The sequence below is a fragment of the Parambassis ranga genome, chromosome 1, assembly GCF_900634625.1.
Source record: "Parambassis ranga chromosome 1, fParRan2.1, whole genome shotgun sequence".
Taxonomy (NCBI): Eukaryota; Metazoa; Chordata; class Actinopteri; family Ambassidae; genus Parambassis; species Parambassis ranga.
In genome coordinates this window covers 11,670,190-11,684,406 of record NC_041022.1, presented here as the reverse complement: position 1 = coordinate 11,684,406, position 14,217 = coordinate 11,670,190, and the positions used below count along the sequence as shown (strand labels likewise).

The window sequence follows — 14,217 nt, the reverse complement described above, 5'->3', positions numbered from 1 at the left end:
TTTTAAACAGAGAGATCCTTCCTCCATTAAATGCATTATGTGCTGCCAGACAGTCATCACTGACAGAACTTACAGTGCTGCAGCTCCATTAGCAGGCAGGCCTCTCATAAAGAACAACAACACAGCTACAAACAAAACAACCTGCACAACAAATAAGAGCTTACAGGAGCAGGGATATGTTAAAGAAACAATGTTTATTTTACCTCATCTGCTGCATTACAGAAATTATTGTCCTGTAATGTATTCCTGGCATAGGCAATCTATTTTGATATTGGTACCAGTCATATTGACAGATCATACAGGAACTGTTTTTGCTGGCATGTAGCTAAATGATCTGGTTAACGTGTCGAAGAGCAATCTAATGTTACATTCATCAAGAAAATTCATTTAACCAAGTGACTACATTGATTTTAGAGTGTTAACGGTGTGTGAACTGCCCCCTTGTAGACATCATCTTCCAACGCCATCTCTGTTTTTGCTAGTTGGCTTGTTCTGGTACACAGGAATAAACAGTGTTGGTTAAAAATGTAAACTAATGAGTACATGCACTGTCAATTTAATATGTAAAAAAAGTCTTTGAGTATGTGTGTGTCTGACAAAATGTAGATGATGTGTGTGTGACATCATCTACATTTTGAAGCACTTGAACAGATAGTGTGCTCCGGTCTCTGCGTCTCCAATATCTGTCTATCATAGAATCCTAATGGGCCAAATAAAAGCCTCTGGATCTATAAAATTGAAAGCAGACCATTAACCCTCCTATACGTACGAGATCCCACTAAACCAATAGAAACGCGAGTTCACATTAGCTATCTTTGGGGGTCTCCTGTCAGTGTAATCTGACTCTTAAATGGACACACACACACACAGTTTATAATGTATTCTCCTAATCCCCATTATCCTGTATAATGGATCAATAGAGGCAACAGATCACCCTTTACTGATGATCAGACACTGAAAAGTTCTTACTATTAATAAAGACACAGACTGTATATGCACACAAGCAAATATGATTACAGACAGTACACATTCTGTGGATCGGCTAACATGTAAATCAATGATTATAGATTTCATCTGTTCATCTGTTATAAAACCAAAGAAGTCAGGTTGTAGTACACTGTGTACACTGTTTCTGGTAAATGATCTTTGTGTCATATACTGTATAGTACCAGGTATAATGTCCATATCTGTGTTTGTCTGTGTTTGCCACTGTCTGACTTATTCATTATTCATGAGCACAGATTAAATTTTCCACCAGTAGTCAACAAACAAATATTTGATCTGTGTTTCACTCAACACTGTAAAATTGCAATTTCCAGACAAACAAATCAGGAGAAAAACATCACATCACCGTCAGTCATCTAATCTTCATCCACATACAAGGTAAAGTGTAGTTGCTAGCTGTATAAATATCTAATTTTATTATAAACCTCTTTTCTCTCCTACTGAAGACATCACTGTTTCGATCCATCCAATCAGGAAACAGGAAATGTCAGTATTTTTATTACATCAGTACTGTGTCAGAATAAGAAGCCTTATTCTCTGATTGACCAGCAGAGAGAGCTAGAGGTGCAGAGTACATCCGCAGGAAAACTGCATTCTTTCCAACAGCAGGCTTGTCGAGGGGGTTGGGGGGGGACTAAATGAAGCACTCAGGCACAGTGCGGCGGAACATTTTAGAGCGTATTACAGTGTGGAGTGATTCAGCATATCTGTCCCATTCATGATTACACGCAGAAAGCAATGTGGCTGATGCTGTTATTGTTGACTGAGGCTGTGAAAACATATCGGGCAGAATGTGTGAACAGAAATAGAGGTGTGAGATTCTGCCCCTGTCCCTGGTGCTGAAATTTCAAACTCCTAACATTAGCTGCATTGACAGAGAGAGACCTTGACACCCATCTGCTGGTGGTGGACACGAGCACTCACATGCCCGAGCTGTCAAATTATATCCCATCAGCCATTGGTGCCAGTGCAGGGTGCAGTGCAGTTAAGATCCAGACCGACCCACTTTTGCAGGGGGTGGGCACGCTGAACCGTGTAGGTGACTGGGAGCTGCTGTGCTGCTCACTGCCCCCCTCCTGGAATGAGTGGTGTCTCCCTTTTTCTCACCAAAGGACAGCATGTACCCCTGTTCATCATCCCACATGTTCACATAGAAATCAATTAACTTCTACTTGATTCACAAAAAACCTGTTTTCCTACCTTTTTAAATGCACCATGTACCATGAAATCCTTTTACCCCATTCTGTTATGTCATTCTTAACAGTGGATCGTATAAGAACAGAACTAAATTTCCCCCATTCCCTTAAGCTCTGCTCTTCTAATCCACCTCCTCCCCCACCTCATCACCCATTAACCTTTCATTCGCCTCATGTGTCCCTCTTTCCCTGAATGGAGAGCCTTTTTTCAGACAGTGTAGCTGGGGTTGCAGCAGTCAGCTGGCCTCCTTAAACCCCTTACACAATAAACACTTTCCTGTCACTGTACACCACATTCACACACATGCATGCACGTGCACATGAGCACACACACACACACACACACACACACATTGTGCAGCCACATCTGTTCACATGCAGTAGGGTTTTGCCTGTACATCTGGACTGGGTCATTCCCTGTGTGTGCAGGAGTATGAGCTCTGTGAGTGGATGGGTTAGCCCTTTCAATCTGCCTTAGTCATGTTCGTGCAAATGAATGTGTGTGGGTCATTTTTTTATGAGTGAATGTGATACAGCTGCTGCTTTTGGAGGAACATAGGCGGATTTCTGGTTACGAGACAGGAAAACTGCGGAACCTGCAATGAGAAAGAAAAAACTTTTTCATCTTTTTGATTGTTGCATTTATTTTTTTTTAGTTTAGGAAAATTTAGATTTTCAGATTTTTGCACCATGCTAATGCAGCAAGAGCCTAAACTACTTGTAGATTAAGTCTCTAAGTTTAGAATTTGAAGGTTAACTAAGCTAAGTGCTAAGTGTCCATGTGTTAGACAAGGACAAATGAAAGTTATCAAAGTTAAACTTTTCTAAGACTGAAAGAGTAAAAAGGTAAAGTCATGGCTCATGCTGCAGCACATCTGAAGAAAGCTCGTGAGCTTGAACAGCATCCAGAGTACAGAGCTCTGCAGAAAGCCAGAGAGAGGAGGAGACGGCAGCGGGAAAGGGCAGAGCGGAAGCGCCAGGTATACATATATAAACATACATAATATATATTGCAACTAATATTAGTACAGTTTGTGTGTGTGAAAGAAAGAAGAAATGTGGATATGAAATTGTGTGTAGTGTAATTTCTAACAGAAATGTGAGGTTTTCTAACTACTAGTGTGGACACTATGTGTATTATGCACTTTTAGAGCAGTACACACCACATTTACACACATTATAGAGGGAACTTAGTAACGAAGTTGAAGCTGTTAAGGAGATGTACATGATGCTGAGTTGATTTCAGTGCATCCAGTGCATTAAGTGCAGACATCATTGGACAGACTACAGTGTATAATCCAGTATCCTTCATTACATGACTTCCTGCAGGTCAATCTACACAAATCCTGTACAGACACAGAGATTACAGCTGATTCTCAATCAATCCAATCTCTGCTAGTGTAGCTTGCTCAGCAAACAGATGATCGAGACGTGCACACGAGTGAGAGCCCACTGAAATACACAAACACACACCTGCTTACATCAAAGTGTGAGTTCAGACAGGATGGTCTGTGCTTTATTTTTTGATGAGTAAGGTAACTGTAGACCACAATGCAGCATAATGATCTCACCATACACACTCTCTTCCATCCTTGTGCATTATCTGCTATTATTCAATCAATTATTTTAGCCTGCAAGAGCAGGAAGAAAGCGTAATGTTTTAGAATGGGTGGGGTACAGTTTTGGCCTAAATGTTTAAACACGTCATGCAAAAGAGTGTTTAGTATGCTTAGTGCAATATTTTTGGGGGGTTGTGAGGGAAAGTTAAATTACTGGGGTTGATCTGAGTGTTCGCCTGTCCATCTATCATGACCCTTTGGCGTTCCTGGAGAGCACCGCAGGCCTTGCAGTCTACATTCAGACTCAAACCCAGCTGTCACGTTCCCCACCCTGGTCACACACAGCAAGGGGCTGGTGGCAGAACTGTAGGTCTGTAATGGTAAAAATAGAAGAGACGGCAAGGGTTAAATGTTTATGGCCGCAGTTGTTATCCTACAGAGAGAGAAGAGAGGTGGAGGAAGCAGACTGGTTTCTTGGCTGCACAGAGGGAGACAGTGTCAAAGGTGTTTGAGGCTGAGGAGTTGGTCAAAGGCTCAGAGGGACCAGAGAGGGGCCAGCATAGAACAGTGACTGAACAGATGATTGTTTTGATGAAATGTGGGTACAGATTTGATGCATCTGATTGCATGCGTGCAAGATGGATTGACATGGTCAGTAATCAGGAAAGTATGATGGACGTGAAATGAGAGATAACAAGGATTGGAGCCTGATGGAGCCTAACATTACCAGTGAGTAAAGGCAAGCTTCAGTGTTCAGGTACAGCTCTGACACCTTTTCCGGAAGCAGCCATGGGTAATGCAGCATCATGTAAAACCTGTGGATCAGATAAAGCTTTAAAGACCAGTGGGAGCGACAATGACTTAAGCCAACACACTGACTACTACAGAGCTGCTGGATCTGTTGATGATCCTCTGGTAAGAGTTGGAAAAGCGTGTGTTTTCAGCTGCAGTGATGGAGTGTGATTTCGTGTGTGTGTGTGTTCATCTCTGTAGTTTGTGTGATAACATCTTGTGCAAGAAGGTTTGACCCTTGATCCTACAATCAGGGGTGTGCTCTCATCACTGACATGCAGAGGGCGGTTGAGTAATGTTGGCCTCACAAGTTAACACCCAGTGGTGTGTGACTGATGTGTTAATGCCTTAACCCCATTAAAAAGAAGTTAAATCTTGTCAACCATCTCTCTGTTTCACACAGCCAACAGAAACCTGCAAAAATGTTGACATTAAGTTCATACACAGAGTTTAATCTCTGGAAAATTTTTTGGAATGTGTTTGGTATTTAACATTTTCTGGTCAACTATGAAACGAGTCAATAATTAATTAATTGATAAAACGAAAAATAATTAGGGAAGTAAAAACAAATCAATTGTTCTTTGCAGCTTTTAAAATTCCTAAAGTACTACAGGGTTTAAACTCCCATGCTGCTTTGAGTGATATTTATGGCTCTTATGAGTTATGCTACAGTGAAAGGTTGTCTAAAGGAGTGGCTACAGACGATATTGAATCCCACTCAGCGGAAAAGGCCATAAGGATAAAGTTGTTCTACAGTTACATCCTTTAAAGAGAAACAGAAGTAGGTTAACAATTTTATGAATTTTACTGCAAGCTTTAAATTCAAAATTGCTGAAAAACTATGAACTGTTGTGCGTCTGTGCCATAACTTTGTGTACGAATATTAGTTTTTATTTTATCAAGTTGTTGCATGTAAGAAGAAGAAGAAATGAAAACATGACTGTGTGTGTGTGCATTGCAGCTGCTTTGTGCAGCCTTGATGTCTTGGTTAAATTTAGAATTGCTTACATCGACGTTAAAAGAAGACGTCTATGAAAACATTGAACACTTTCTAAATTGTCAGTGTTAGTGCTGTTTTTATTGCAAACGTGTGTAGTCCAACAAACAAATATGCATTCAAAAACAATATTAAAGAATTGATACTGAATTTAAAAGTGAAAAAAAACTTTATATATCATAGATGCAGTCTTTCAGTGTAAATAATTAAATTATTATTTATTTAATCATACATTGCACCTGCCATTTAATAATTCTGCAGATAGAAAACATTCTTGTTTCTCTGTTTCTGAACATTATCCTATTTCTGTCTTCACCTCTCCAGTCTGACAGTAACACGAGCTTCCTCCGGGCTGCTAGAGCGGGAAACATTGACAAAGTCCTTGAATTCCTGAAAAATGGAGTGGACATCAGCACCTGTAACCAGGTAAGAAGCTTTAGAACCAGCCTTAGCACAAGCTAATCAACACTCCTATTACTGTTGTCGTGTCTGATGTGTATTTTTGTTGAATTTCTTTTTTCTTATGTTTATCACCACGCTCAGATACTAAACATACAGTATTAGAGGATACTGCAGGGTCACAAAGTCATGAAGGATTTAGCATTAAGTCTTGCAAACCTTCTCATGATCTCATCAGCAGATGAACAGGTTCTGTACCTTTCGGCTTTTCTTCTGTCCATTAAACATCAGTTTAAATTGAGCACATTCCCGTTAATATACAGTTAATACAGGTCTTGGTGCTGTCAGTTCAGTATAGGTCAAAGCTGTTAGCTACATCTGCCTGTCCAACCTGCTGAAGCTGGCTGTCTCCCTGCTGTGTCATGGTGGCATCACCGAGCTGAGCTAGGTCAGCGCATACCTTAACCTGTTAACCCCTTCCTTTATATACATTCATATAACCATCCCTCTCATCTGCTGTTACTGCCCGCCCCCCTTTCCTCCACCACACCCACTCTTCCCTCCAATCTTACCAGCATTTGATGTGTCTGTCTGACAGCTGTTCTCAACCCCCCTCCCACCACACACAAACACACACCCTCACATTCCACTGAGGAGGAGAAGGAGGGGAATACTTAGAGCTCTGCCCACCCTCTCTGCCCTAACTATGTCAGTTTGACTTACAGCAGTCACGAGGAGGATTGCATATATCATGTTTTCTTCTGTGTCATTGCTGTTGGCCTTTTTTAATTGTTCATCAAATTAACAGTATCTATTTATACTCTGGGCTGTAGTTGGTCAGTGGTCGGGGAGTGGCAACTCCAACACTGCTGTTTGTTGTCATGGGCACCATTGTTTTTGTTCTGTGCACATATACATATATGAACACACACAAACACACTCCTTGTCCTGCAACAGGAGAGCCCTGCCCTTCATAGTTTTTCTAGTCAGATGATTAAATCTGAGACCTTGTCAGGTGACCAAAAATGTCGAGTGACATTTTCATATATATCCCAGTGATCCCCTCACGTAGTGTGTGTACATTTGTGCAGGCGTGTGTTTGTATGTGAGGAGGTGAGATTTTTACACACACAAAAGTGTACACACGTATAATTAGCCCTTAGCCTTTATTAGCCCTTTGCCTTCATTAGCAGGTGTATCTGTGTTTTAAATGCGGTGTCTGTGGCAAGAACAGGAGTTGTTGTAGCCAAGACTGCAACAACTAAGACTATGATGGTGGAGCCTCTGCAGGAAAAACTTAAAACGCATAAAAAAAAAGTTCTAATCCTCCTGTTTGTGTAATTCTTTTCACTGTTTGAATTCAGAGCTTTAAAGTGTATGAATATGTCTTCATGTTATTGTCATATTATCATGGCTACCACCATAACTATCATAAAGTAAATCCTGACTAATGGTTATGTTGTTAGAGTCTAATCACATTTAGTAGCATTGACTTAGTATATGTGACATTTGGCATCAACCCAGATATGATGCCATATGTCGCTGAAATATAACGGTGCAGTGTTAGCCGTGATGAGCAGAACATCCGATCAAGGAAATGACAACATCAGTGGAAAATCACTCTGCATACAATTACAGAATTATCTATGGTAATACTACAGTCAGTGGAGTCTGATGATAAGAGCAATAACAAAGATGAACAGTGTAATCTAGTTAACATATAAAGGGCCAACGGTATTGCGGTTAAGACTTTGCAGAGTCACTGGGAGAAGCTGGAAAGTCAAACCACAATTTTGGATGTTGCTCTCAGCTGTGTGTTCATTAATAACTGAAGTCAAGTCCTAGAAAGCAGTAACAGCAGTAAGGGCCAGAGTCAGACACCTAAGGCAGAAGGCTGTCCAAGATAGTAAAGAGAGAGGGAGTGAGGTACTAGCCTGCCAACAGTCAGACTGGACTCTCTGTCGCATAGATTTTATGAATGAGACAAATACCCAAAGATAACCTCATTTACATGTTTTTTACAGAAACATGTGCATCCCGAATCCTTTGTTCATTTTGGAGTTGAGGTGGGAATCAGGGATACTTTTTGTTTATGTGTGTGTTAGAAGTGTGCGTGTGTGTGTGATCTGTTTGGTTCCATGTACCGGTACTCACAATTAAAGGACAGACTTCCCCTCTAATCTACCTTAATGCTAATCCTTGGTGAGTGATATTACTCTTTAATCTGCATGCATTTACATTATTTTCTCTTTTTTAGCCACGCAGCAGTCATCCCCCGCTGACACTTGGACCCAATAAAACACACAAACACACACACGATATTGTGACAGCCTACAGTGTGTGTGACCATAACAGCGGTCAAACAAGCATGAATATGATTGTGGAGTGGATGGAGTTAGGCAGCTCCTCCACTGCCAGCAGGGAGTTACAAACTGTCAGGGATCGCTGTGTTGGGCTGGACGTCCATTAGCTAATTGAAGCTTTCACTTACAGCTCGGCTCAGAGGAAAAGGAGATTTATCTCAGTTTGTGTGTATACACATGTATGTGTGTGTGTTGTTGGTTTTTTGCTTGTGTCTCCTGGAATACATAATAAGTGAAATGCGATTCAATCACTTTAATAAGATTGCATAATTTTATTATTTATTTTTTGCTATGTCAGTGAGTCCACCCTTTCGTTCGAGGTGTTTCATGCTGACACTCATGTGTGTTCTTGTTCAAATGTCATTAAAGAGCATCTCCCATTCGGACGCCGTCGCACCTCATCTGCCGGCGATACCGTGAAAATGTCACTGACTGACTGCCTGACTGTGTTATCTGTAATAATTTTTATATTAACAAACATACCATTAAACCTATGGTGGTGATACATCACAACAGTATTATATGTAAAATAATCACTCATGTGTGATATCTCTTTAGATGTCTTTTTTTTTTGTTAATTAGGAAAACTGTTGGATACAGAAAAATATTATTTTTGTACATAATTTATTTTACTCTAGTATTATTTTTACCTTTTTAAAGTCACATCATGTATATCACTCAACTGACATTCACTTGCTTACTGTGGCCTTTGAGGATGCACTTTTTCTTCTTCTTGAAAGGTTGACATTTTCAGTAGCTTCTATGTTTGTGTTTGTGTCCTAAATACCCTCTATGACTGTGCAGAAACCTGACACTCCTTTGGCTGTTTGACATTTGGCGACTCAGAGACCAAGAGAGAGACCCTCTGTGTGTGTGTGTGTGTCATGTCATACGTGCACTCTGGAAGGCCCTCTTTTATATCAGTGCCAGGAGAGCCTCTGAAGCTAAAAGGCAGAGTTCCTCTCTCTGTAATCCACCTGACTGAGTCTACAGGGGACAGAAGAGAAGACAGCAAACAGACCTAGAAAGTTTTGTTCTGAAGCAGGAGGTGAAAGAAAACCTAAGTTGGAGAACCATCCAGGAAGGCAAAGTACAGATAACCAAAAAAAAGGATTTTTAGAAGGAGATATTTGAAGGAGCAGAACAAACAGAAAGAGACACCATGTAAAGAGGTGATTTTTTATTTGTTTTTTTAACTGGAGATATTTTGAAGCATAAAAACATGGCAGGTTTGCCAATACTACCTCAGTCTGAGTACACAGCACGCAGGATGGAAGAAGAAAAAGATGAGGTGAATTCTTCGTTTCTGTGTTTATATATATATATATATATATATATATATATGTATGTCTGTCTCAGAGGATGTGTGTTATATGAACACATTAGTAGTGTTGTGTGTGTGTATACACATATAGTCTTCTCTACTCTTGTGCTGCTGCTTACCCTAAACTCTGTGTGATATATCTGAGATTTTTGTTTGCACAGAACATGCTTGAAGGGAATTAGGTACTGGATGAAAACATATCTCCCATCCCATCACTTACTTCCTCACAAACTTTAACCCTTGCTTTTCTGATGGGATTTAAACAATTCACACCATTAGGATGCGTTTATATGGAATATTAAATTTAAATAGGTATGTATGTTTAAGGCACCTTGCAGTGTTGTAGTAATTGCTGTATCACATCATCACATCTGTCTTCTCTCCATTCTCTCCAGAATGGTCTCAATGCGTTACACCTGGCTGCTAAGGAGGGCCACAAGGATTTAGTGGAGGAACTACTGCAGAGAGGAGCACCTGTTGACTCTTCTACCAAGGTACACACACACACACATTTGTTTTTTTTAAAATAGTTTGGATGAACATTCTCCATCTTTGGTGACACATGGAAGAAGCTACTGTATATAGGGCAAAAAGAAGGCTGGAAGGAAGCAGGGAGGAGAGTGAGTGACAGAGAGAGAAAGGACGAGCAGTGTTCACTTCATCATAATGCATTGGTGTCAGATGTAAATCACTCCTCTCTTGTAACTTGATTCATGGAGCGATATTGGACGTGGGGGTGATTTAAAAAAGGAAAAAGTTTCTCTTTTGAGTGGCGACATTTAAAATGTATTGATATAGTGACACATTTGAAACCAGGCTTTTCAGCTTATAAAGTTGTCACAGTGGATTCCTAATTGGATTGCACATGCTGCAGGTGTTCTACATTTAGTGGAAAAGAGAGAGAGAGAGAGAGGAATGAGTGTGTAGTGCACTGCTTGGCAAGCTGCTTGGCAAGCTGCTTGCTATATGACTCTGTGAATGTCTTATGCATCTGCTTTAACACCCAGCAACAGTCAAAATATTCTGTCACCCTGATACTTGTGCCCTTGGATTGATATGAGTATCTTTCTTGGTATTAATCATTACCATAACACCTTAAAGTCAACGCAGGTATAAGCAAATACACCAGTGCAAAACATATGACGTCCAAATGGCCCTGAAAAGGAGACTGTAATGTATCTTGTGTAGTGGTCAATGCCTTGAAGCTCTGCTGGTCCTGTCAGCGCACAGCAGGTCAAACAGCTGGTATTCAGGATTTATAATGTTCAACCGTCTTCCAGGAAGGACAACCAGGCTCAAGTTTACACCTAATAAGTGATCATCTTCCTGTTTTGTTTGCCTCCACAGAAAGGAAATACTGCCCTCCATATTGCCTCCCTGGCTGGACAAAAAGAGGTAGTCAGACTGTTGGTGAACAGAGGAGCAGATGTCAATGCTCAGTCACAGGTGAGAATGCATTGGATGAGACATTCAAACTAACTAACAACAAACTAACAGAGCAAAAAAAAAAAACAGTATCTGATCCTGTGTGTTGTGTGTGCACTCCTCTACAGAACGGCTTCACTCCACTCTACATGGCAGCCCAGGAGAATCACTTAGAGGTGGTGCGATACCTGCTGGAAAATGACGGGAACCAAAGCATCGCAACAGAAGTAAGTCGGTGTATAAAATACATTTGTGTTCCATTTTTATGTAAATCTGATAAATATTGTAAAATGGATTCAACCTCTTTCTTTCAGGATGGCTTCACTCCGCTTGCCATCGCTCTGCAGCAGGGACACAACTCAGTGGTGTCTCTACTGCTGGAGCATGACACCAAGGGTAAGGTCCGCCTGCCAGCCCTGCACATTGCAGCCCGCAAGGACGACACCAAGTCTGCTGCCCTGCTGCTCCAGAATGACCACAATGCTGATGTCCAGTCCAAGGTGAGGGAGAGGAACAAGGAGAAAGTGATGAAGGTGGTAAAAGGATGGCTGGATGGAGGAAACTGTGGTTATAATTGTGTCTTTTATTTTAATGACTAGTTGTGAGTGCTCCCTTGTTGTTGCCGTTTTATTTTCTAATACTCTGACCTTATAATCTCACCCTGTGTTTTATATGAATGTTGTGATAAGTCTTTCCCTAACAACCCTGCACCCTTCTCTCTCTCTATGCATCCTAACCAGATGATGGTCAATAGAACCACAGAGGTATACAGACTTATTACCTCTTCACTTGATTCTGTTTTTGTCACTTCTGACCATCTCTTTCAGCTCTTTTGTCCTGATCCTCCTCTTACTTAAAGGACAAAGGGAAATCCTGCATGTCAGTAGTGTGTACCATTAATATAAATGCATGGTGCTCACTATGCTGTTGTACACACTGCATGGCTGACACTAAAACTCACCGTGTTGTATTAATACTTCCTGTTTAAGTGACAATGAATAATCTTCTTAAAATGTGTAACAGGATTTTGCTTTTAGAAAGACACTCATTGCGATCAGATGTTTCTGTTTATTGTGTTTTTTTCTCTGCATAACAGCATGTATACTTTTGAGCATGTTGACACTTTTCTTCTCTGAAACACGATCTTTAAGTTAACTCTGTCTTTTAATTAAATTGCACCATGTCTATCAGAATGGGAAGGTAAGGAGTGAACCAACCTACGACTTTACTGTAGATAAATAGCTTTTGTCCATCTGTCCATCCAAGCAGACTCACATTCGTTCAAGCCCACTTGTACAGTAGTTTTATATGTATTTGGGAATTTCTTTTATTTTGACCTTTTTCTGTATCCAGGATAAAAAAAATCCATTTTTTTTAGTAAGCATGGCTGGATTACAGGGATTTGCATGCATTATGTATTGCACTTGCTATTTTGGGATACACTAATTTTTCATGCTTCTTCTAACATCAACATGACTTTTTTTCAGCATGCTACCTCATCATAATACTGCTTCAGTAGAGTCAGATTTCTTTTTCTTTCTTTCTTTCTTTCTCTTTCTTTCTTTCTTTCTTTCTTTCTTTCTTTCTTTCTTTCTTTCTTTCTTTCTTTCTTTCTTTCTTTCTTTCTTTCTTTCTTTCTTTGTCTCACTCTCCTCCCTGTTCTCTCCTTGTCTGTCTTAAACAGAGTGGGTTCACCCCTCTGCACATTGCGGCTCACTATGGTAACGTGAATGTCTCCACCCTGTTGCTGAACAGAGGAGCTGCTGTTGACTTCACAGCCAGGGTACAGCCACAATTCTTGTTCTTAGCAAAGTTTTCTTCTGTCTCTATTTGACTCTATTCAAACTTTGAAATATGTGGCTGTTTTTCCACTTTGCTTCTGCAGAAAAGCATGTTTTCCATCATTACTTTTAATCTAAACCTATAGTAATGACATGTACCTCAGCCAACAAGTTAAAGAAATTCCAAAATATAAATAAACCATAATCTAGCAATATCTGTTACATCAACACTCATTCATAATGCACAATATTCTTGTCTGAATAAAATGTGATCAGTATTTGTTATCAAGTTAACCTTCCTTTTTTTGGTTTTCTTTGTCAGAATGGGATAACGCCTCTTCATGTGGCCTCCAAGAGAGGCAACACCAACATGGTAGCCCTGTTGTTGGACCGAGGGGGTCAGATAGATGCTAAAACCAGGGTGAGACTGTTTTTTATTAATCGAAGTAACATTTAAATCTTTCTTAGCATCACTTCTCTCGGGATCTTGTGCAATAACGTTTTTGTGAATGAGTGAACTAGCTGTATATTGTCTCACAGGATGGTCTGACCCCCTTACACTGTGCAGCCCGGAGTGGACATGACCCAGCACTGGAAATTCTGCTGGAGAGAGGCGCCCCCATTTTAGCCAGAACCAAGGTGGTACATGGTTTTCTTTGTTCTTTATGCAGAATTGAATTGAAATCAAATGATAACAATAAACTATATTCCCTTCTTTTTCTCATTCCTTTGCTTCTCATCTGCTCAGAACGGACTGTCTCCGCTGCACATGTCAGCTCAGGGAGACCACATCGAGTGTGTGAAACTTCTGCTACAACACAAGGCGCCTGTTGATGATGTCACACTTGATTACCTCACAGCGCTGCATGTTGCAGCTCACTGCGGCCACTACAGAGTCACCAAACTACTCCTAGACAAGAAAGCCAATCCTAATGCCAGAGCACTGGTAAGAAATGTTCCTGAGAAATATCAAATTACATTGAGGGTAATTGGTCAGTAATAAACTGTGATTTATTCTCTTCACCAGAATGGGTTTACTCCTCTCCATATTGCTTGTAAGAAGAACAGAGTGAAGGTGATGGAACTGCTGATCAAATATGGCGCCTCCATCCAGGCGATTACTGAGGTGAGATATTTTTTTTAATGGCTCAGGAAAGCATGTGGAAGTAGACACTTCTGTCTTTCTCACTGCTGTAAACTTACATTAATAACTCTCTTTCTTATCCTAGTCTGGTCTGACACCCATCCACGTAGCTGCTTTCATGGGTCACCTCAACATTGTTCTACTCCTGCTGCAGAACGGAGCCTCTCCTGATGTCCGTAACATTGTGAGTACTAATTTATTCAGCTTGTTAGATGCAGCTATTCTTACTACA

At 40.5% G+C, this 14,217-nt stretch overlaps 1 protein-coding gene across 8 annotated transcripts in view; it reads left to right on the top strand.

The window, feature by feature from the left end:
* Positions 1-14,217, top strand: part of ank2a (ankyrin 2a, neuronal) — a 63,216-nt gene that overhangs the window by 7,442 nt on the left and 41,557 nt on the right. For 2 of the 8 annotated variants that reach the window (XM_028431501.1, XM_028431251.1), the window contains exons 2-14: positions 5,874-5,975; positions 10,031-10,129; positions 10,983-11,081; positions 11,189-11,287; positions 11,375-11,560; positions 11,801-11,824; positions 12,252-12,260; positions 12,745-12,843; positions 13,164-13,262; positions 13,382-13,480; positions 13,590-13,787; positions 13,869-13,967; positions 14,071-14,169. In XM_028431501.1, the coding sequence (XP_028287302.1) occupies positions 5,874-5,975; positions 10,031-10,129; positions 10,983-11,081; positions 11,189-11,287; positions 11,375-11,560; positions 11,801-11,824; positions 12,252-12,260; positions 12,745-12,843; positions 13,164-13,262; positions 13,382-13,480; positions 13,590-13,787; positions 13,869-13,967; positions 14,071-14,169 (1,311 nt within the window). Of the gene's footprint in view, positions 1-5,873; positions 5,976-9,246; positions 9,603-10,030; positions 10,130-10,982; positions 11,082-11,188; positions 11,288-11,374; positions 11,561-11,800; positions 11,825-12,251; positions 12,261-12,744; positions 12,844-13,163; positions 13,263-13,381; positions 13,481-13,589; positions 13,788-13,868; positions 13,968-14,070; positions 14,170-14,217 lie in introns of those variants that run through there. The other 6 variants (XM_028431816.1, XM_028431415.1, XM_028431742.1 and 3 more) reach the window with 5 other exon arrangements.